Source organism: Anomalospiza imberbis, chromosome 7 (assembly GCF_031753505.1).
Source record: "Anomalospiza imberbis isolate Cuckoo-Finch-1a 21T00152 chromosome 7, ASM3175350v1, whole genome shotgun sequence".
NCBI lineage: Eukaryota > Metazoa > Chordata > Aves > Passeriformes > Viduidae > Anomalospiza > Anomalospiza imberbis.
In genome coordinates this window covers 35,031,499-35,052,070 of record NC_089687.1, presented here as the reverse complement: position 1 = coordinate 35,052,070, position 20,572 = coordinate 35,031,499, and the positions used below count along the sequence as shown (strand labels likewise).

Here is a 20,572-nt window from a genome sequence, read left to right as displayed (position 1 = left end):
GGGTTCTGAGATGGGAAAAATTACCTTCAGCATGAAAGATGGAAAAGAAAATGCTTTTATTGTTGATGATTTTAGTTTTAAAATGAGTCCAAGCAGGATTTTTGCCTGACTTAGAGAAGAGCAGATGTCTTTTTTAGCACTATTCATTTTTCATGGAAGAAAGGTTTCAAATTATGTGTAGGAAATTTTACTCACATATGCCCATCAGCAGAATTATTTAATTATTACCTAATTGTTATAAGACCATACAAATGTCACTACATTTGGGGCTTATTCAGATGACTTTTAAAGCAATCAGGAGCTTTGAACTGGTTCAGGATGCTTTGCACAGGTGTTCCTAGGAGGGATCGAGCACCTTCCTAGTACCACACCACCAGCCTTGTGTGTCCTGTGCACCAAGGGCTGGAAATCCTGGAAGTTGCACCCAGGTGGACATAGCCCATGGCAGTCACATTCCGGGATTCACACCCTGTGTGCATGCATCCACTGAGCCTGGGGAAGCCAAAAAGGACAGTCAGATGCCAGTTCCCAGTGAAAATCAGCAGGCATCTTTTCTTGCTGCCCAAATCTCCCTGGTAAATACTTGAGTAGTGCAGATAGCTCCTGACCAAGTACAGTATTTAATTAACCTTAAAACTTTACCCTTAGCTATTAAAGTATTCCAAGCCTCTCAGTCTGCATTGGGCATTAATTAGGTCACTTGAACACTGCATCCCATTTTGTTGCAACATTAGATTCATTTCATATTTATGCTTTTTTCCCCTCCCTTTCAGTGATGCCAGCAGGACTGCCTTGTAAATGAGAAACCATTGTGTTTCTCAGGGGGAGCATCCTGTACAAATAAAAAAGCAGCAGAGTAAATCATTTTACAGCATATGGTAGATTCTAAGCCTCAAAGTACTCAGCTTTCCATAGCAGCAGAGGCTCAAATGGAATCAAATGAATAAATTGCCATGTTTTCTTATTATGATGATGTCTGAATTGAGAAGTTCACCTGAGCAGATACTCTGTTTTGTAATTGCCTGGTATTTGCTCTTCCTTACTAGAAAGAAGGCAGAGACAAGGCTTTTATCACCCCATTTTAGTGTATTATGTGCTAGCAAACAGCTGTGTTTTGGAACAGGGGGGTGATTATTCCATGCCAGGATCCTGGAGGTAGTGCAGTTCCACGGGAGGAAAGTGGGCTGGTGGTGTTCATTTATGGCACTGTCTGGGAGAGGGTGTCTGTGACACACAAGGCTGCCATGGTGAGAGACCGGAGGAGGGCTGGCAGAACACAAGGGTGCCAGGCCTTCTCTGCCACCTCTGCAATACCCAGCACTTTGCTGGGAGCCTGATCTAAGACACACAACGCAATGGGTTCCTCTCAGTTTACAAACTGTAGGAACTCTGTGCCCCAGCACCCCAGTTTCTGTTTTTCTGCCATCCATTCTTTATACCCCAAACATCCCATTAGCACATGGCCTAGTGGCTGATCCCTTTCAGGTTCTTCTTGCTACCTTCTGAGGATGAATGCAGGGACAATTAGGCCTGGTATTAAACTCATAACAGCAGAGCAGAGCTACACACTTGATAGATATTGCAAATGACTGGGACTCTCCAGGCCTGATCCACAGTCTGGTACGGCTGATTAGAAGAGGATGATTAGAAGAGGGTGCTCAACAAAACCAAAGGACTTTGTAGGTGCTTAAGAATGACTATATCAGCAAGTGGCATAAAACCCTGTGCAAGTGGCTCACTGCCCTGGTTAGAAGCCTGTGCAATTCCTACATTTTAGTTTTAGCACCTTATTCCCTAAACCAACAAATTACAGGAGTGAAATGAGTAAAGACAGAAGTTATTGATTTTTTTGGTTTTGTCTCAAATACAGTATATGAGAATTCCCCCTGTTGTAGTTAGCACAGGAATGCTCCCTGCTGATCCCTCCTCCCTGATGATGTGAAGTAAGATGCAGAAAACCTCTCTTTGCAGACTGTTGGATCTGAGGGGATAAAATATTAATCAAAAAATGGGTAGTTTCTGGATCTGATTCTGAAGGGAATTTCCATGTGATGGTAATCTTGTAATTCCAGTACAGTGTGTGTTGATTTTACAGTCTCATTACGTTGTGAAGAGAGGAAATATGCTTTAGCAAACTGATGCTTCATTTGAGAACCCTTTGTCTTAGGGAACACACAGCCAGGCCCAGCAAACACGACTCATCAATGCCGTGTGTGATTTTTAATCATTGAGATTAGTGCAAAAAGATAATACCAGGAGTAATTATGCTGTATGTGTGAAGGGAATACACAAAGAATGATAACTAAAGATTTACATTAGTGACAGGTGACCATATTGAAGAGTAATTAATACAAAATGTCACCTACAGAGTAAGTTTTCAAAAGTGTCCTATCCTCACTGGTGATCTTGAGTGTCCAGAATAAAACAAGCCCTTTTATAAATGCTGAAATTTGGTTTTCTGCTAAATAACATGTTCCTGGGGAGGGATGTTTTGTGAATGTGGCTCTGCTTACAGGTGATTGCTGTCTTGATGCCCAAAGTGTTCTCACACCTTGCTTTATGTTGTGTTGCACAATCAGCAAGGCTCAAATTATTTGTGTTGTCTGTGAAGTGTAGGCCAGACCTGTCTGATACCATTTTTTTGTTTTATGTAGTACCTGCTCTGGAAGATTGTAAGGAACAAGAGCCTGTGATGGACAACAATATTTCTGTGGTGCCTTTTGAGAGACCTGCTGTTATAGAGAAGCTGACGAGCAACATGGGAAAGCGTAAAAGCTCCACCCCACAGAAGTTTGTGGGTAAGCTGGAAATGAGCCTTTTATTCTTTTTTGTGCATGGATATAGGTTATGTGCTATTTGTAATAGCCAGAAGAACAAGGGGAAAAGTAGCACTCTCACAACTTGGTTCTGATACAGCAATGGAGGTGGTTAAATCACAGCAAGAAATCATGATAATTATTGAATTAATTTTACTAGTCCAGAGAATTCAAAAGTGAAATCCACTATCATGAAAATGGCTCAGAAAACCTTTAGCATTTTACTTAATGCTGTTTTGTTTGTGGTTTTTAAAAACTTCTCTCTAGCCCTTTTGAGATTTAGACTTGTCATCTTCCCTTTCCTTGCTCCGGAAAAAGAAAAACAAACTAAGACTGTCATATAATTATCTGTCTCCATATGTGTTAAAAAAATAAACAACAAGTATCTCAAGACTTCTAATTTGTATTAAATTTTGGCACTTGGCAACAACTGGTCTGATAACACTGGAATGAGGAAGTAAATCACATCCCTTGTGTTGGAAGAAGAAGTTCTTGCTCTGAGTGCAGCACTCTGCACACAGTAAACTTATTAATGCATGAATACAAAACAGCATTGGGTGGCTTTTAGTTACTAGATTTAGAATCCTAGTTCAAGAATCCATATTTTGCTTTGTGTCTTGACATATTAAAATTATTCAGCTTGTAACAGGTGACAGTATGGAGAATTTTACTTGGTTTGAGCTGTAACTTAAAGCTTCTTTTTACTGCTACTGAAGCAATGTAAAACTTCCTAGGAGGGAAGCTGAAACAGAGATTTGTTTGGGAGAAGTGTCAGACTCTGAAGTCACGTAATAGGCGTTTTCCTTTCCACGCTCACTCCCTGAAGGGCAGTCACACAGAACTTAAGGGTGTCTCATTCTGCCTACACTAAGGACCCTTACAGAGAACATCACAGGACTGTAAGTAATTAGCACAGCCATTTAGAAAAATTGTTGCCCCTCAGCTAAATGGAGATTCAGATGGATTTGTTAAATCACCCCTGAAGGTGGCTGTAAGGAAGCCGCATGGCTTGGGACAGCAGGGGGCCAGCAGTGTGCAGCAGCTCACCTGGGGGGACTGACACACTGACCTGGCTGCTCTCAGTCAGCTGACCATTCCCAAATATCGGTGCTGAGCCAAGGTTAGGCCAGCAATGATCCATCCCACATGGGGAGTGTTGGGAGACAGCAGTATTTCCTATGTTGTTATATATTCAGACCAGAAAGGTGATTTTACTTGTCCACTCATGCACCATTGACCATATGTTGTTCTTGTGTTCAGAGGTAAATTTATTGATTGGAAATCTTTGCCTGAGAGATGCTATACTATGTTATTATTCTCTTCAGCAGGTTATACGACTTTGTTGTTAGATAAGTCTGTTTTTTTCTATTGATGTAACATATCACTATCCATATGTAGGAAAAGAAGTACCCCCTTTCATATTTACCATATCTTATTTTTCTGATCTTTAGTGGCATCAGAGTGTTTATATTGAATAACAGCAGTCTTCACTTGGCTCCCTTTCTTTCTTTTTTTTTTTTTTTCTTTCCCCTCCACCATGACCTCACTTTTCTTCCCCTTTTCTCCCCAATTAAATATTGTTCAGCTCTATCAGGAAGAATGTGTAATGGTTCTGTTGCTTGCAGGAAATTTTCCTGTGCATACTGCAAGCATGGCACCCGTCCAAAACAACTTAATGGTGTTTATGAGAAGGTCATGTAAGCATAAGCTAAAATCTTTGCATGCTACATCTATCAGTGCTTTACTGCTCTTTCTGCTCAGCAATCTCCAAGGGACTGTGGTTATGGACCACAGTCTCTCCTACCGCTGACATTTCAGGAGGAAAGGAAGCAGCGTACAGCAAATAGAATGAATTCATTTCTGAGTGAGAGACTTGGTTATATATCTGCTCTTGAGGTACTGGTCTTACCAAACCAGTTGAAACAGTGCAGGCAGAGAGTACAATTTGCAATGTGCAGGAGTGTGAGTACTTCATTTTGCTTCGTGTTCAATGAGGGAGAGGCAGACACCAGTTGAATTAAAATCAGACATCTTCAGGCTGGTCATGTGGAGCAGATTCAGATATTTTCAGTTGGAATTTGGAGCTTCCTCTCAGAACGTCACCGAGGTTATGAACTGGCAGGATGCAAAAGGAGACATTTATGTGGCTTACGATAAGACCGTGGTTGTTAGAGTAAGAATTAAAAATACACGGGCGTCTCAGAACAGATGAAGATCAGCCGGCTGCCAAATTACACTCAGCTTCTGGTTAATGGGGGTCAGGGAGAAACTTCCCCAGAGGGAAATGCTGGAACAGCTTCCTCCAAGGTTTCTTGGAGCTTTCTCCCAAGTGTCCAGCATTGCAGCTGCTTTAGCTACTTGATGAGATGAACTACAGGTATCACAGGACAGCTGTGTCTGTGTGCTTTGATCTAGCTTCAAATACCTGTTTTGGGGTTTATTTGAATGTCATATAGCTAGAGGGGAGGAAGTTTTTTCTTCTACTACACTAATGTAGGGCAAGGATAAATAGACTTTGAGCATAGTTTAAATGAAAATTCAGAATGATTGGTCTGATTAGCTGATTTTAAGTGTAGAATTGGCTAAAAAGGAATTTAATTTGGAAACCACATTGTACTGGTCTGGTACATTGGACTGTTTATTGGTTATTTCTGAGTTCTGCGTTTTACACCCTCTCCTTCCCGTGTTATCATTTATTTTGCTTTTTTATGTCACACTCCATTTCTCAGGCTCTGACATCTTTGGAACTGGTTCATAATTAAAGGAATAAATAATTCAGGTCACTGGCAATTTACAGCTTTCTTTGCTGTCTCTGCTGGAGTAACTAAACATGGATGATGAAAGGAATCAAAATAAGGTTTGCATCATTTATCCAAGTAGCCCATAAAGGATGGGTAATATTTCTTCATCTGTAAAGCCTACAAAGGACTGACAGTGTATTTGGCAGCTGGATCAGACCCTCGCCAGATACATTTCTTTATCCAAACACAAGAATGACACAGGAGGCCAGAGCAGGTGACCGGTACCAGTGGGCACCAGACACACTTGCCTCCTAGAGCTGTCCTCCAGTCCCCCTTTGGCCCTACTTGGGAAGGGGCTGCACTGTTTCACAGGAGGCTGGAGCCACGTCCAGTTGCAGAGCTGTCCATCCTGTCTGTGTCAGCACAGCCATCACAGGCTGCCAGAGCACAGCAAAACACTGAAAGGAGGATGTTTGATGGCAAGAATCATCCACCAGTCGTGTCAGATTACCAGGACCATCACTGAGTACACATCAGAGGTACACAAGCATGGTATGGTGTCCAGCCATGTGAACAGTATTGCTGAACAGAGGAGGAATATTCATGTGCTTCACTTTAGACTTACACTGAATTACCTTGATAATCAGGGCTAAGTTCCCCAGCAGAAGTGATGCATCATCATCTCTAAGGACATCATGGTTCTTCTCTATGCATCACTTTAGAATAAGTCACGCTGAGTGGAATGAATTATTATAGTAAAAAATAAAATGCTGAGTGATAGCTGTGTTGAAATGTACTAATGCAATTTGGAAGAGATTTGGGATTACAGTTCTGTTTCTTATAGTGGTTTATACACATTGTGTTCCAAACAATTTTGGCAAAAGGTGATAGAAGAAGCTTCTTGAGTAATTTAATTCTTGAGTAGCCAAACCACTTGTAAGTATTGTCTTCTTGAATATATTAACTTACACTACTAGGAAAAAAGTCTGGTTTTATGTACCAAGTGAAGTAACAAAGACAGTGAAAACCAACCAGTATTAATTATCAGACTTCATAAAATCAGCTTTAAATGTTAGCTGTCAACAACCATGTAATTGCATGTGTGAACACATAGGAGCATGTGCATCTTGTATCATATACATATAACCTTTCCTGTTTAACAAAAAGTTATTCCATGAGCTTTGCCTGTCCTGACTCTCCAAAGCCATCACTGAAAACGCAGTGCTGCTGAGCTGAGCCCTGGTGTAAGCAGTGGTCAATTTGTTCACCTCCAAGGAGAGCTGTGATGTGTAACCTGGTGCCCTGTGACTGCCGTAATGTACCAGCACGTGGTTCTGGTTTTGCACATCTGTCATGCCGTTGATGTTAAAAGGTTACTAGGATGTGAGTTAGGATTCACAGTGATGAACCAGCCAGCTTCAGCATCATTAGGTATAAATTTATCCTGTGTCAGTGAAAGGTGCTTTTATCTTTTGCTAAGTGAAACAAAGCTTTACACCTGGTTTCTCTATTTGTTTTCTTACCTAATTAGACACTGGAAAGGAAGCAGTGTGTATGTCTTTTTTTTCTTAGTCCAAAAAGGATAGAATCTTTTTTTTTTTTTTAAGGGAGGAAAACTGCAAAGATCAGCCTCCACTGCTCCTGTAAATGGCTTCATTCTTGGCCACATGCTTTCATTTAATGTTTGGGGGTTTCTTCTGCTGGTTAAAGGATTTACATATTGTGCCTCTAAAGGTGCCACCATAACAAGCCCCCTACCTGTTGTTTGGGTTTCTCACTGTTCAGCCCTGTTGTAAGGTAGGTGTGAGGCACCTCAGATTGTGGGCCACATGTGAAATAGTCCCTTGAATTTTGGGGAGAGTATGTCTAACGGTATACTCTGTCAGAACTTCAGTGGCCTCAGTATTTCAATCCAGATAACATGTATTTCCTAACTTGAAGAGTGGGCATAGTCAGGCTCAGTTGAAGATTTGGAATTGCTCTGAAAGTTGCTGCAGCCACATGTTTCGTCTGGAATAAATTTAAAAAAAAAAGAAGAAAGCTCTTGGTGAGGTTACTGTTTTACACATTACAGGACAGGAACTTTACAGGAGATCGGTAATAAATTAGAAGGAGATAAACTTTAGACTCTAGAATAATTTCACCCCAAGTAAGGGGGTTTCTGTCCCTCCCCACTCCTTTTGCAGTGAAACATTGTAGTGATTATGTTGATTTTGCTCATGGATTTGCTTTTATCTCTTAGGTGAAAAGTTCATGAGATTTGGCTATCCAGATATCCCCTTTGATATGAACCTAAGCTATGACAAGGAGGCTGAGCTGATGCAGTCTCACATGATGGACCAAGCCATCACCAATGCAATCACCTACCTTGGAGCTGAGGCACTTCACCCCCTGATGCAGCACACACCGAGCACAATTGCAGAGGTGGCCCCGGTCATCAGCTCAGCTTACGCTCAGGTCTATCATCCCAGCAGGATAGAGAGGCCCATCAGCAGGGAAACAGCCGACAGCCACGAGAACAACATGGATGGCCCCATCTCCCTCATCAGACCAAAGAGTCGAATCCAGGATAGAGAGGGCTCCCCCAGCAATAGCTGCCTGGATTCTACTGACTCAGACAGCAGCCACGACGACCGCCAGTCCTACCCAGGAAACGCTGCCTTAACCCCCAAGATCAAGCCAAACCCGGCTTATGTGAAGGAAGAGGCCAAGCCTTTGGATGTCACAAAAGCTTCTAAGGGCTCTTTAAAGGATACGTACAAGGTGATCAACGGAGAAGGGGAGCAGATTAGGGCTTTCAAGTGCGAGCACTGTCGCGTCCTCTTCCTGGACCATGTCATGTACACCATCCACATGGGCTGCCACGGCTACCGGGACCCGCTGGAGTGCAACATCTGTGGCTACCGGAGCCAGGACCGCTATGAGTTCTCGTCGCACATAGTCCGGGGGGAGCACACATTCCGCTAGGCCTTCTCATCCAAAGGGGACTCGTATGAAGTACAAGAACTGCACATGAAGAAATACTGCACTTACAATCCCACTTTTCCTCGGACATTGAGACGCCTATTTTGTTGTTGTTGCTGTTGTTGTTGTTGCCGTTGTTTAATTATTATTATTAACCTTATTTTTTGTGGACCCAACCTCATTTGCTCTGCCCAGCTTAAGAGTGGAAAGAAGGAAGGGAATGGATAAAAGAGGGGTTTGTTGTGGCAATCAGTTTTTGGGGAGTGACCCGCCTTGCTTTCTGTGGGAATTGGAAGGCAGTCTGTGTCCGTCTCAGTCAGTTGTACACCATGTCCTCTTTTGGGATGTCGCTCAACCATGCCAGGTGCTTTCAAATCCCAACAAGATGCCACTCATTTGGAATTGCAGAGGAATAGGTAGAAACATTTCAGAGGAGAGCCTTTTTCTAATGTGAACATATGGTGCGAGCTTTTGGTGGCTGGAGGAAAGGGGGGGAACTTTGTGCTGCAGAATGAACAATTATTTTTAAAGCAAAACTGGTAGGGAGTTAGGAGCATGAATCAAAGTCAATATTCCTCTCAAAATTACTTTCAAGGGTGAGCTGTTTTCCTGGGTTCAGTGTGTATTGCCCCTCTAGAATGTAAATAAATGGAAAAAAAAAAGAAATGTATGTCTTAACACTGTACCACATTACAGCAGTTTAGTTTCATAAGTCTGAGGGCCTTCTGTGGGAAGTTTGAGGCTTTGTGTTTTTATTTTTCTTAACTTATGAAGCACCTTTTTTTAGAATTGTTGATATTCTGTTACTCCATGCCTATGTTTTGTCTCACTGGCTTCTTAGAGACCCTTGGGAACCTTATTTCTTTAGTTGCACCCTAAGTTTTAAGAAAGAACATTTAGAAATAACATTTATACTTGCTTCTAGGACAGTAAGTGGCCTAGGAGTGGATGAGAGTCTGTAGTTTACTCTGCTGCTCTTCAGAAATACTTTTGGGTTAAAATTACGGATTTAAAAATGACAAAAGTACTAGTAGCAAATTGTTCTTTAAATATAGGTATATATAGATACATAATTATGTAAATACTTTCTCATTCTACTGTCACAGTGTTAACCTCTTGGCAACAGCCTAAACTAAGACTTGCAGCTGGGAAAGCGTTAGGAGCCAGATCCTTGGCCAGCATTAATCCTCTTGGCACCATTGAATTTAATGGAACTGCCCCAACTACTTCAACTACATCAGGATCTGAACCTTGACTGTTTTTTCTCTTGTTGACTCCTTACTTGGTAATTTGCTGAAACCACTGACTTCCTTTTGTTTGTATGTCATCAATTCTGCTTAATTCAGAGGTGGAAGTATTAGCAGGTTTTGCTGGATAGCCTTGGCTCCTGGTGAGCACAGAAACCTGGCAAGTCAACAGGTCACATACAACCATCCCTACTTCTTCAGAAAGAGATAAGTGGAGATGTAGGTGCTGTATATTGATTTGGACTTAAAAGATTTCATTTTTATTCCTAATTTAATAATTTCCCCGTAGGGAAAGCAAATGGAGAAATACACTCTGAAGAGAGTCCTTGACCTACAGAATGGACAAGAAAACAAGTCCACTGATATGTTTTGTTTCCTTTCTTTCTCTCTCAGTAAAAAACAAAGCCAGCAACCACCCGGCAAGTTGCATCAGTAAAAACTGGGCTTAAACTTATAGGACAGATTGCCATTGAAACCCAACTGTTTGTACCAATCACAATTGAAATGTTGTTGTTTGGCAACAAGAGCACAGCTTGAGAATGGAAAGATCTGGATGGGTTTAACCCCCTCAGCACACACGGTCTCCATGCGCTTGGGGGGACCTTTTCCAAAGGATAAAGTTACTAAAGTATAAAAGAGAGAGCAAGATCAGGCCATAATGAATTCCCATCTGCTCCCTCCAATCTGTGCACTTGATGCATATGCCAGTTTGCTGTTCGTTTTGAGGGTACTGGATTTTTTTCCTGCTCTTCCTAGACCTGGAGCATTTGAAAGTAGGAGCTGAAAGGTATTGATTGAAATCTTTTTATGGTGACATTCTTGGCAGCTAGAACCTGTGTTTAGAAAGAATACAGTAGATCATGGCCAGATTACCTGATGACTGCTTCCCAGCACTGCAATGCTATTAAGTAGGAGCTGGTAAAGTCTTGCAGTAGCCTATTAATTATAATACAATATGGAGAGAAATGTCATCTTGTGTAATGTGAGACCTATCAAGGCTGGGAATATGCAGGCTTTGGAGAGACAGATTTAAAGATCTATTCCCAACATTGTTCTTAATGTCCTTGGGTTGCTCCCCCTCCTTCTTTCTTCACCCTAATGTAGAAGAAACTGGGGCAAATGAACCGGTGCCATCCTCCAGACCATTCTCATTGTCTTGTGCCTGGTGCAGTCAAAAGAGTTTGTGCAGGAGAAAAGCAGGGAGATGCTGGAGGGCATCGCTTTTATTCTGTGTGGCTGACTCTCTGCAGTGAGGGAAGTGGGCTTAGGAGGCGGGCAGCTGTGCTTTGTGTCAGGATGTGACTGGAAATTAAGAAAAGAAAAAGGTGGTGGTGATTTGCTGAGGCAGGAAAGGTCCTTTAAGAACAAGGTAGAAAGGGAAAGGTTCTTGGGCCTTGAGGGTTGCTGGGCTTTCCTGGGCCTCCAGAAAAACACATGCCCAAGCTAGAGAGAAAGGTTGCCGGCAAATCCCTTCAGTCTCTGGGGGAAACCGCTCTCCCCTCTGTGGTCAGTGAAAGAACATTGGGCTGTGGTTTCTTGGAATAGCTAGCACTAGGGAAAAAGTGTTTAAAATTTCTGCCTTTGTTTGGGAAAGCACCGGAATACGGGAAAGGTAGAGAATCTCTTGTGTATCCACAGATCAGTTGGCTGCAATTACATCTGCAGTTCGTTAGTGTGCACTTGGGTTCACTGATGACTCACTGGTGCCTCCAGTAAGGTGTATTCTGTGGCTGTTTAAAGGATCACATGGGAGGCCCACTGGTTTTGGACCTGGCTTCCGTTAAGTCCAGCTTCTTGATCTAATGGTAGCAGCTCAGGTCTGTATGTCCTGGTGTCACAGGCACAGGGAACTGGGGAGGCACTGGGGAGTTATCTTAAAGAAACTACATTTTTTGGAGAGGAAGAAACTTGAGGGGTCACATTGATTTTTTACTGTCAACGTCCTTTTCTAAACATTCACAGAAGACTTTTATCCTAGGGTTAGGAAAAGAAGAAAGATTAAAGTCTAGTTCAAATTTTGAACAAAATTTTGAATTATGTACTTTAGAATTCACTTCCTACTGAAAATTATTAGAGAGCTTTATGTAATGCAGTTTGTTCCTTCACAAAAGTGAGCAAAATGGGGCAGCAGAGATTTCTTTGGTTTTTTTTTCTTGCTTGCTCTCTGCAAGAATTGGATTTCTAAGAAAAGCTCTTGAGTTTCGTCAAGTTCATTAGTCATTCATAGTGTACTAGGAATTTCAGTAGCTAATCCTTGGCCTCTAAATCCGTTTGTTCTGAGTATTTGGTGCTGGAAATCGGATCTGGCTGATTTTCATTGGACTCTTTTGAAATTCTTGGAATCAGGTTTCCGGTTAGAAACATGCATTTGCAAATTTAGAGTTGGCTTCCTGTGAGCATTCCCCATTTTCATTAAAAAAAAAAAAAAAAACTCTGCGCACTTCTCTGCCAGTAAACCCTTTTGCTTCTTTTACATCAAAAATGGCAATATTCTGACTCAGTTTAGAGGATTACAAGGCTATTAATTTAAAGAGAAGTGTGACTGCTTATTCTGCTCTTGGTGTGATCCATATCCTTGGAGCAAAGGGCATTATCTATATATCTGCAGTTATGACTGATTAATTTTACAGCCCCCTCTCTTTGTAATCTGTTAGGAGTGCACATCAAAATATATTGCATTTTTCAGTAAAGCCTGCTCTTTACTCAGTAACTTATGGGATTAAAATAATTTTATTCTCTTTAAAAAGTGCTTTCGTCTATGATGTGATGTGCAAGGTGTCTAGGCATTAACCTGTACAGGTCTGTAGCAGAGAGGAAGATTTTTAAGCAGAGGGCTTGATTGTTAGTGGTACTGGTTTCTACAATGTTAGGACCCAGCTCACAAAGTAGCCATGTGGACCTAAAGTATGTTTACTGCAAGGTGAAGAGATTCTCAATTGTCAGAGTTTGCAAATTTCTTTCTGTTTACAAGGGCTTCCCTAAATTTGTGCTGTCAGGCAGGAGGTCAGTAATGAAACCCAACCCTTCAAAACTGGGCTTTCATGGGGCATTATTACTGTTGCCCAGGCCCTGGGCTAGCTTGTTCTGATTTGAAAGAAGCCAGGCAACAGACACTCCTTCCTCCAGAGAGAAACTTTGGAGATAACTGCAGCAAAGGTGCTTATTTCAGCCAAGGGCAGGAGCTACAGTAATGCAGCTCCTTCACTGGATAAATTCCTTTCCTTAACTCTTGCTGTGCTTTTTAATGTAATGAGGGGGGATGAGGGAGGCTGCCAGGGTCACCTAAAGTCAGTGACTTTCCATTTTAGGAAAAGGGTGATGAAATTGGCTTTTCTGCTAGTAATTCACATCTTAGCTTGGCTTAATAGCATTTAAAAACAAAACTGGATGGCCTGTGGTCTGGGGCAGCTGGAGAGCTTGAGAAAGTACATTTATATATATATATATATGGTATTGTGTAGTTAGAGATATGCTTTATTGTATATGTGCCTTTTCCAAATGCATTTTGGGAGATCCTGATGTCGTTTGTGATATCCTACCAGACCCTTTCAGAATGCACAACAAAAGCCAACCCAAAGGAAACATCCCTTCTCTTGCTCTGCACCCTCCTTGGCAGCTTGACCCGGAGAGAGGACCCTATTCAGTACTTTGCTGTGAGATTTCCTGGAGTCAGGCAGCTTTTAGGAGTGGGAAGGGCTGAAAATCACCCCAGCAAAGTGCATTCCAGCTATCCAGCCAGAGCTGGTCTGTAGCTAGTCCCAGGGAGCACAGCATCCCCAGCACAGTGGCTGGACTTGCCGTGGCAGCCCCCAGCTGCACCGTGCCCTACGGAGAGCCAGGGAAGTGTCTCCTGTTTCCTCCCTCTCAGCGCTTTAAGTAAAGCACCCTTGGAAGTGGGCTTTGCTCTGCTTTAGAGTTCCCACTTAGGTCTGGGAGCAGACTTTAAAGCACTTGCTTCTTGCTTCAGCCTGGAAAAACACATGTGGCGAGTCCTTTGGAAGTGGTTTGCAAGTTTGCCTGTCGCGCTGCTGCCACCGCAGGCATTGGCACAGAGACCAGAGAAGCTCATCAGTAGGAGGCATTCAGGGGGCTCACGAGGTGGAGCACTGTGGTGACGAGCACAGTGCTGGTTCTGGGACTTTCCCAGCGGGTTGGTGACCTGGTTTCAGGTGCAGTTGTTCCCCCTGCAGGGCTGTAGAGCTGAGTGTGCCAGCACAGCCAAGGCAGGAGGGCCACCGTGGGCAAGGTGGCTGGGCCAGCAGGCTTTGGGCAGACCCTGAGCCCAGCAACAGCCCAGAGCCACCCCCTCGGCAACGCTCTGCTGAGCCCAGGCCAGAGCTGCCAAAGAGGGGTGGTGAGGGGAGCAATTAGGTAGAAAAGAGCTAGAATTTGCTTCATAGTGAATAGATTCCCTCATGTCCAATTGATGTGTTATGAGATAAAAGCAAAGGAGAACACCACTGGTTTCCAATTTAGTTTCTAATTTGACCTCCTACAACAGCACCTTAAAGGGTGGGTTGTGTCCTTCTTGTACCCAGCTCTGAAATGTGCAGAGGACAGTCAGGAGGAGGGCTGGGCTCAGGCTTTGCCATGCTGTGTGCTTATCAGGCCAAGAAAACAGTAAAACCAGTCTCTGTTTAGTTCACCTACCTTCCCAGTTGATCATGCAGATTCCTGGTTCCTGTTCACTTCCAGCCTTTGGAAAGGTGTTTATCAGTGTGCACACTTGGGTCCTCATCTTTGAAGATAACTTCCCATGCTATCTCCTTCTGTACAAACTTCTCCTTTTCATCTTGGGGCCTAATTAATCAGTGGACAGAAATGACCATTTCAACAAAAACCTGCATAGTTGTAGTAAAACTAACATTTTTTTACCGTTGGAAAAAAAAACACAAAAAAACTGTGATATTTTGACTAGCAGTACGTGAAGTATTTCAACAGAGTGAATGACAGTGAAGTTAATCAGATCATGTCTTGAGAGGGGCTGGTACCATGTGGACCCTGTTGGGAGAAAGGGAGCAGCCTGGCCCAGAGCTGGAGCTAGCGCTTCCTTTCCATAGCGGGTGCTGGTTTAGGCAACTGCACTGCAGCCCAGGAAAACATTAGAGCACCATCAGCCTCGTGCCATCCCTTTGGCTGGAGCTGGACATGCACAGGAGCTTTGCAGCTGACCGTGTGTCTGATCACTCCCATCACCTGTGGGATCAGGGTGCAGCACAGCAGCTCTGGGCAGGCCTGGGTGGCGGCGCTGAAGGCGTTCCCTTCTTCCGTGTAGCAGCCTTAATCCCTGGCCCTCGGCGGTACCTGGGTACCCACAGCCTCTGCCTGTGTCACCGGGCTGGGTAAAGACGGGGGGAGCACGGCTCCTTACGGGCACAGCGGGGCCACTTTGCAGTAAATTGGGCCATTTAGTTTTACCTCAAGTGACATCGAGTAAGAAAAGCTTCTTGCAGGGGTGGAGGTCACTGAGTCCCTACTATGCACTTACTGGGATTTGACATTGCTTACTGGAAATGGATGTTCGTTCCTGAACACACTGTAACAAGGGAAGGACTTTTTTTGCTTGTTTTTGTAGTCATTCAGATTCTGAAACTGTGATCAATTATTTGACGAATTGTCAAGTGTCCTCAGAGCTTGAACATGTTCACTTCCTCACCATGTAGCAGTCTCCTCTGGCTTTCTGTGCTTTTCTCTTTCCCCCTTTTCCTTCTCGGAGCTTTAAGTCTGGGCCTGCTCTTATCTCCTGTAGCTTTGGGCTGTCTAGGGGTTTTGGGGGGGTGGTTTTTGGGGTTTTTTTGTTCATTGGCTGTACAGTCTGTTTACATATTTTTGTACTCAAGTGTAGTTTTTTATTAAAAACAGAAAAAAGGAAAAAAAAAGTCGATTTGAGAAAAAAAAAATAAGGTACGTACTCTTTGTAACACTTTAAAGATCTAGGGTACCTTCAAGATGACTCTACAGTGATGTAATTATAATACTGTATATTTGCCTTCCTTTTTAGTTGGTTTTATTTTCTGTTTTGTTTTGGTTTTTTTCCTAAAATATATATCTTTTTATGAGAAACTGGAAACTTTTAATGCAAATGTTTAGAAAGATTTAAAATTGTAAAGTTAAAAAAAAAAGTCATATAATTTTTTTTTCCTGTTGGAAAAAATGCTTTAAAAAAGTTTTACTACTGTTATATTCCAGGGTGGGGGTTACCAACCCCAAATTTGCTTCTTATGCTTCATTCTTGGATCCTGCTTTCTAAACGTGATCATTGCAGACATGGATGATTTGCTTGTATTAATTCTAAAAACAAAAATCACCAACATTTGGGTTATTTTTCTGTTCAAGTGCAATACTTACCCTGACATCTTATTAATATACAGTGGTTTCTGTGTTCCTTCCTCAGTGCACACAAATCAGTGAAACAAAATGCTCTGCCCTAAATGCATTTAAAGATATGGTCCAAGTAAACTGATTGCGACTGACAAAAGATGAGAAACTGTAAATTAAGGCTAAAGCCCATAATTCACCTCCTGCTTGTCGTTGGCATTGAAACACATCCGCATCCAGAATTAAGGACATACCTGTTCTTGACTCTTCCTTCCTCTTCTTTTCTAATTGCAGCTTTTTTAAGAAAAGCACTTAATATTGGTGTTTATTAAAAATGACAAAAAATAAAAAAGATCTTTTGGTCTGATCCAAAACCCACTCAGTGGAGACTCCTGTTGAATTTGACGATGGATTTTGGATTAGGCCTAATCTCTTAGCTAGGGCAAAACTGCCATTTACTCTAGGGAGAGATTTGCCTGCGTAAGAATTACAGGACTCATGTCCTTTATCTACCTGAGAGACCAGAAAAGCTTCTTTAGAGTTGTCCTTGTCTTATATAAGTTTAGATGGGACTTGTTTTACATATCATACGTATTTATATATAGTGTATTTTTAATGCCTTCCCTCCCGCCCCCCAGTAGACTGAAGCCGCTGTTGTGTAAATATGTATTTAGGTACGTAATAAAAAAAAGGAATACAATCCCATTGAGATTTCTTGGAAAGGCAGTTACTGCGCATGCACAGTAGCCACTTTTGTCTTTTAAATTTGTATTTAAGAGATTTCTTTTTAATAATAACAAAGGCGAGGAGACTGCCTCCCCTTCTGATTGATTGCCAAAATCGTTGCCCAGCCCCTGGGGTCTGAGCTGAAGAAGAAGAACGCGTTCAGTGCTCACTGTGGCGGTGCCCGCTGGTCTCGCCCCTTGGGCCAGGCTCTGGGAGCCTCCCGTGGGCGGCTCGGCTCCCGCTGCTCCCGGGGCCCGCGCTGAGCAGCGGGAGCCGTGTGCGGCCGGGCAGCGGAGCTCCGGGCTGCAGGTGTGCCCGCTTGTCATGGCATCTCCCCCGGGCGCTCTGCCCTCCTCAGTGCTCTTTTCCTGACCACAGCCGGCCGACTGACCTGGGAAATTACCCCTTTTTTCCTCCCAGGTGTAAGAATTTTTAGTTCTGTGATAGATCTGAGCTCAAATTGAGGAATCTTTTAAATTAAAAAGAATATATACAAAAGAAAAAAAAAATTAAAATTACATCAGAGTTTACTCGAAAAGCCAGTGAAGATGCTGGGAATTGTCCCACTTCTTTATGTGTTCATTGGAAGGTGCTCTTACAAAAGGAGTTCAGAAACAATCCCTTTGACAGTGGTGCATGTGAGCAACCCTAATGTAAACCTGTATCCCCCTGCTAAAAGAGTTTTGCCGCTATAGACTGAACTATGGGACTTGTTGTTATTTTTATTTTCTTCTTAGCATACATGCATACATATGGTTGCACATCTGTATGTGTGTGCTCTGTACCTGTGTGAGTGTTGTACAGCCATGTGAGAGTGGGAGTCCGTGTGTGTGTGCGTGTATAAATAAAAGAAGCTGCAGAAACTTTGTAATACTTTGTGAAAAGGATTATATTATAAAGGTTTGTACTGTCTTGAGTGCACAGCTACTGGAATAAATGTAGGGAATCTCAGGAACAAGCATATAATTTGTCCAAGACTTATTTCTTCTCAGAAGTGTAAGTGCAGTTTTTAATTCTGTATATTATTTAATATTTTACCAATAAAAATAAACTTCTGACATGAAAGGGTTTTCCATTCAAGCTTTCTGGACACATTGGTGTATGCATACACTTTTACAGCAGGAAACACACGTGGTTGTTTGGCCCCTCCCAGGAATCATTTCTACCTGCTCACAAATCCTGTTAATTAGCTAGAGAGACTGGCTGTGTTATTGGCTGGGGTTCTGAGCACAGGTTATGAGAGAGGGGAGTTGAGCACAGATCTGCTTTTAACACTCATTGGAGCTAAAGAAATGCCTTCCATCAGCTTCAGCATCCGTGAGAGATGTGTCCACGAGGGTCCTGCTGTGTCAAATGGTGGCACCAGTCACCTGCCAATGGCTCTGTCATGTTTTTGAAATGAATTAGTGGCCTAAGATTTTTCTGGAAACACTTGGACTGCACACACATTTCCTTTGAACCCTTCCCTCAGCATGGGGTTTTGGCTGAGTTTGCTCTGTCATTTCCAGAGGTGGTGTTCCCAGTAGGGATTTGTTGGGCATTTCACATTGCCCAGCTTGTCCTTCCTTTCCTAACACAGCTATCGACCTGGTAGCATTTGCAGTACAAACTCTTCCGACTAAAAGGAAGATCTCATGAAGCTTCATAAATTGTTTGTTGTTTGTTTTACAAATCTCTTGTAAATTCTTGGTTAAAGATTAACCAGCCTCTCCCCATAATAAAAGTGTTCATCATTCACATGAGAATGGAAATTCCTTAAGATATCATCTGAATAAAAGTTAATCTTCCTTTAAGTCATGTTTGATGTATGTTGTCTCCAAGGAATGCTTCTGTTCAATGTGCAGAATTTCCAGATTCCTTTCACACAGGATTGCTGGATACTGATTTTGCTTCAAAAAGCCCTCAAAATTCAGCTAATGGGACAGTCTGAATCTTTAGTGTCTGGAGCAGAAATCCCATTGTGCTATTGTGGGATGGAAATGACTGGCTTGATGGACTCAAAACTTATTTGAGATGGGTGATGCTCTTTTCATTGACTTTAGCTCAGGGTCTGAGATGATCAGGGGAGAGCTCATAGGCAGAAATTAAATGACTTTACAATCCTTAGGATTGCTGAGTCATTTTCAGGGGTGAGACTGTGCATGGCCTCACATTATTAAGAGGCTCTCAGAAATCTCCAGGCCTTGATTCAGGGCCAGCATGGTGGTGCGCCTTGTCTGGGCAAGAGTCACACCATGAGGTGCCATTGCCTTTCCCTTTAGATCACCCTGTCAGGAGCTGCAAGCAAAGGGCAGGTTGACCTCACCCATTCAACTTTTATCTAGGCAACAGGGAATCGTGTCTGGTCCCTCCTCTGCATGGCTTTTGCTGGGAAACTCTTGCTGTATCAAAACCAGCCTTTTCCTCTTTACAGCAACAGATGCTTAAAAATTACTCCAGTGGCCAGTGTCGGCGATGCTGCCATCACCCAGTCTTCCTTTGGTCTATGGGAGGCCAGTGGTTTAAAAATACTGAATTATTTTCTTTGTTGCCACATCAAATGATGCACCTTCGGCGGTCTTTGAACTGCAGCATCACACCTCACATTGATAACTGGATCAGTCTCATAGCCAGGTAAGTGTTTGCATTTCTGATCTACCAGTCCAGCCCTGCATTCTGCCACTGGCCTTCTCCAGCTTTACCAAAACCTGTATCATTTTCCCGGTTAATAAAGATTAAGCCTTGTTTTCTGGCTTTGGCCTCTATAGCGCTAGTATTTTTATTTTTATGCCGTACTTTCAAGAACTTACTGGAGTTTCTTCTGAGGGTGAGATTGTTTTCCAAACGTGGCGAATCAAAGCACGTTTTTCTCCATCTCTGTGCTCAAATGACAAATCCCAGCCCTGCCATGAATCATTTCCCACCATGACACTGTGGAATATATAACAGAGCCCTTGTTAATGGGAGACAACGGCAGGGCCTCAAAATCCCATTATGAAACTCGCAATAATCGAGGGACTAAAAATAAATTTTGCTTGGATTGCAGTTTGAACATGCTTGGGTTGTTTTTTTCTTTCTTTTTAGTCGATTCTAATGTAGTTAGTCCTCAATAAACCCAGCTTTACCCTTGTGCCCTTCAGTGCTTATTTTTGTCTCCTCTTGGTGCATCATATAAACATTGTCATAACTTCCAGCATGCAATTATAAGTGTTTGTTTTGGATTTTTTCACAGCAGAGTACCTCAGGAGCCACAATGACTTCTGGATTCAATGAAATATGAGTTGAAAGGATTACTGTGTAAATGCAGAGTCGCCTAAAATTTTAGGCTAAGAATGAAAGCTCTTTTCAAAGGAATATACTTGTGAAATAGCCTTTGTGTTTCCTGTTAATTCCTGGTACAAAGATTAGGGATGGAGTCCCAGAGTACGGTATTTTCCAGGGATTTCTGTCAGGGGAGAAACGGAGCCCTGGTAATGAGACTATAGAAGTGCTCAATATTATCTCATTATTTTTCATTAATCCGCGCACACCAGCCCGCCTCCGCACGCTGTAATTCCATGTTACCACCCATGTTCACATTAAAATAGGAACAGATTATTCAAGACTCCCACACAAATCGTGAACCTCTATCCCTTCTGATCTGTCACCGGCCATCCCTGAGACAGAGGAACCTCTTCCCTAGGCGAGGAGTCATCTTTAAACCTGGCAACCCAGCCCTTCAGAACTAAATGCCTATTTTTATTCCTGGCAAATGCTCCTGTGGTATCCAACATCCAAGCCT

The 20,572-nt window shown here is 42.7% G+C and overlaps 1 protein-coding gene across 23 annotated transcripts in view; it reads left to right on the top strand.

Annotated features, from left to right (window-relative positions):
- The window catches only part of IKZF2 (IKAROS family zinc finger 2), a 116,624-nt gene extending 99,771 nt beyond the window's left edge, over nt 1-16,853 (top strand). For all 23 annotated transcript variants that reach the window (XM_068196588.1, XM_068196579.1, XM_068196578.1 and 20 more), the window contains 2 exons: nt 2,655-2,798; nt 7,800-16,853. In XM_068196588.1, coding sequence (XP_068052689.1) covers nt 2,655-2,798; nt 7,800-8,524 — 869 coding nt within the window. In that variant the 3' untranslated portion in view covers nt 8,525-16,853. The remainder of the gene's footprint in view (nt 1-2,654; nt 2,799-7,799) is intronic.
- The last annotated feature ends 3,719 nt before the right edge of the window (nt 16,854-20,572 follow it).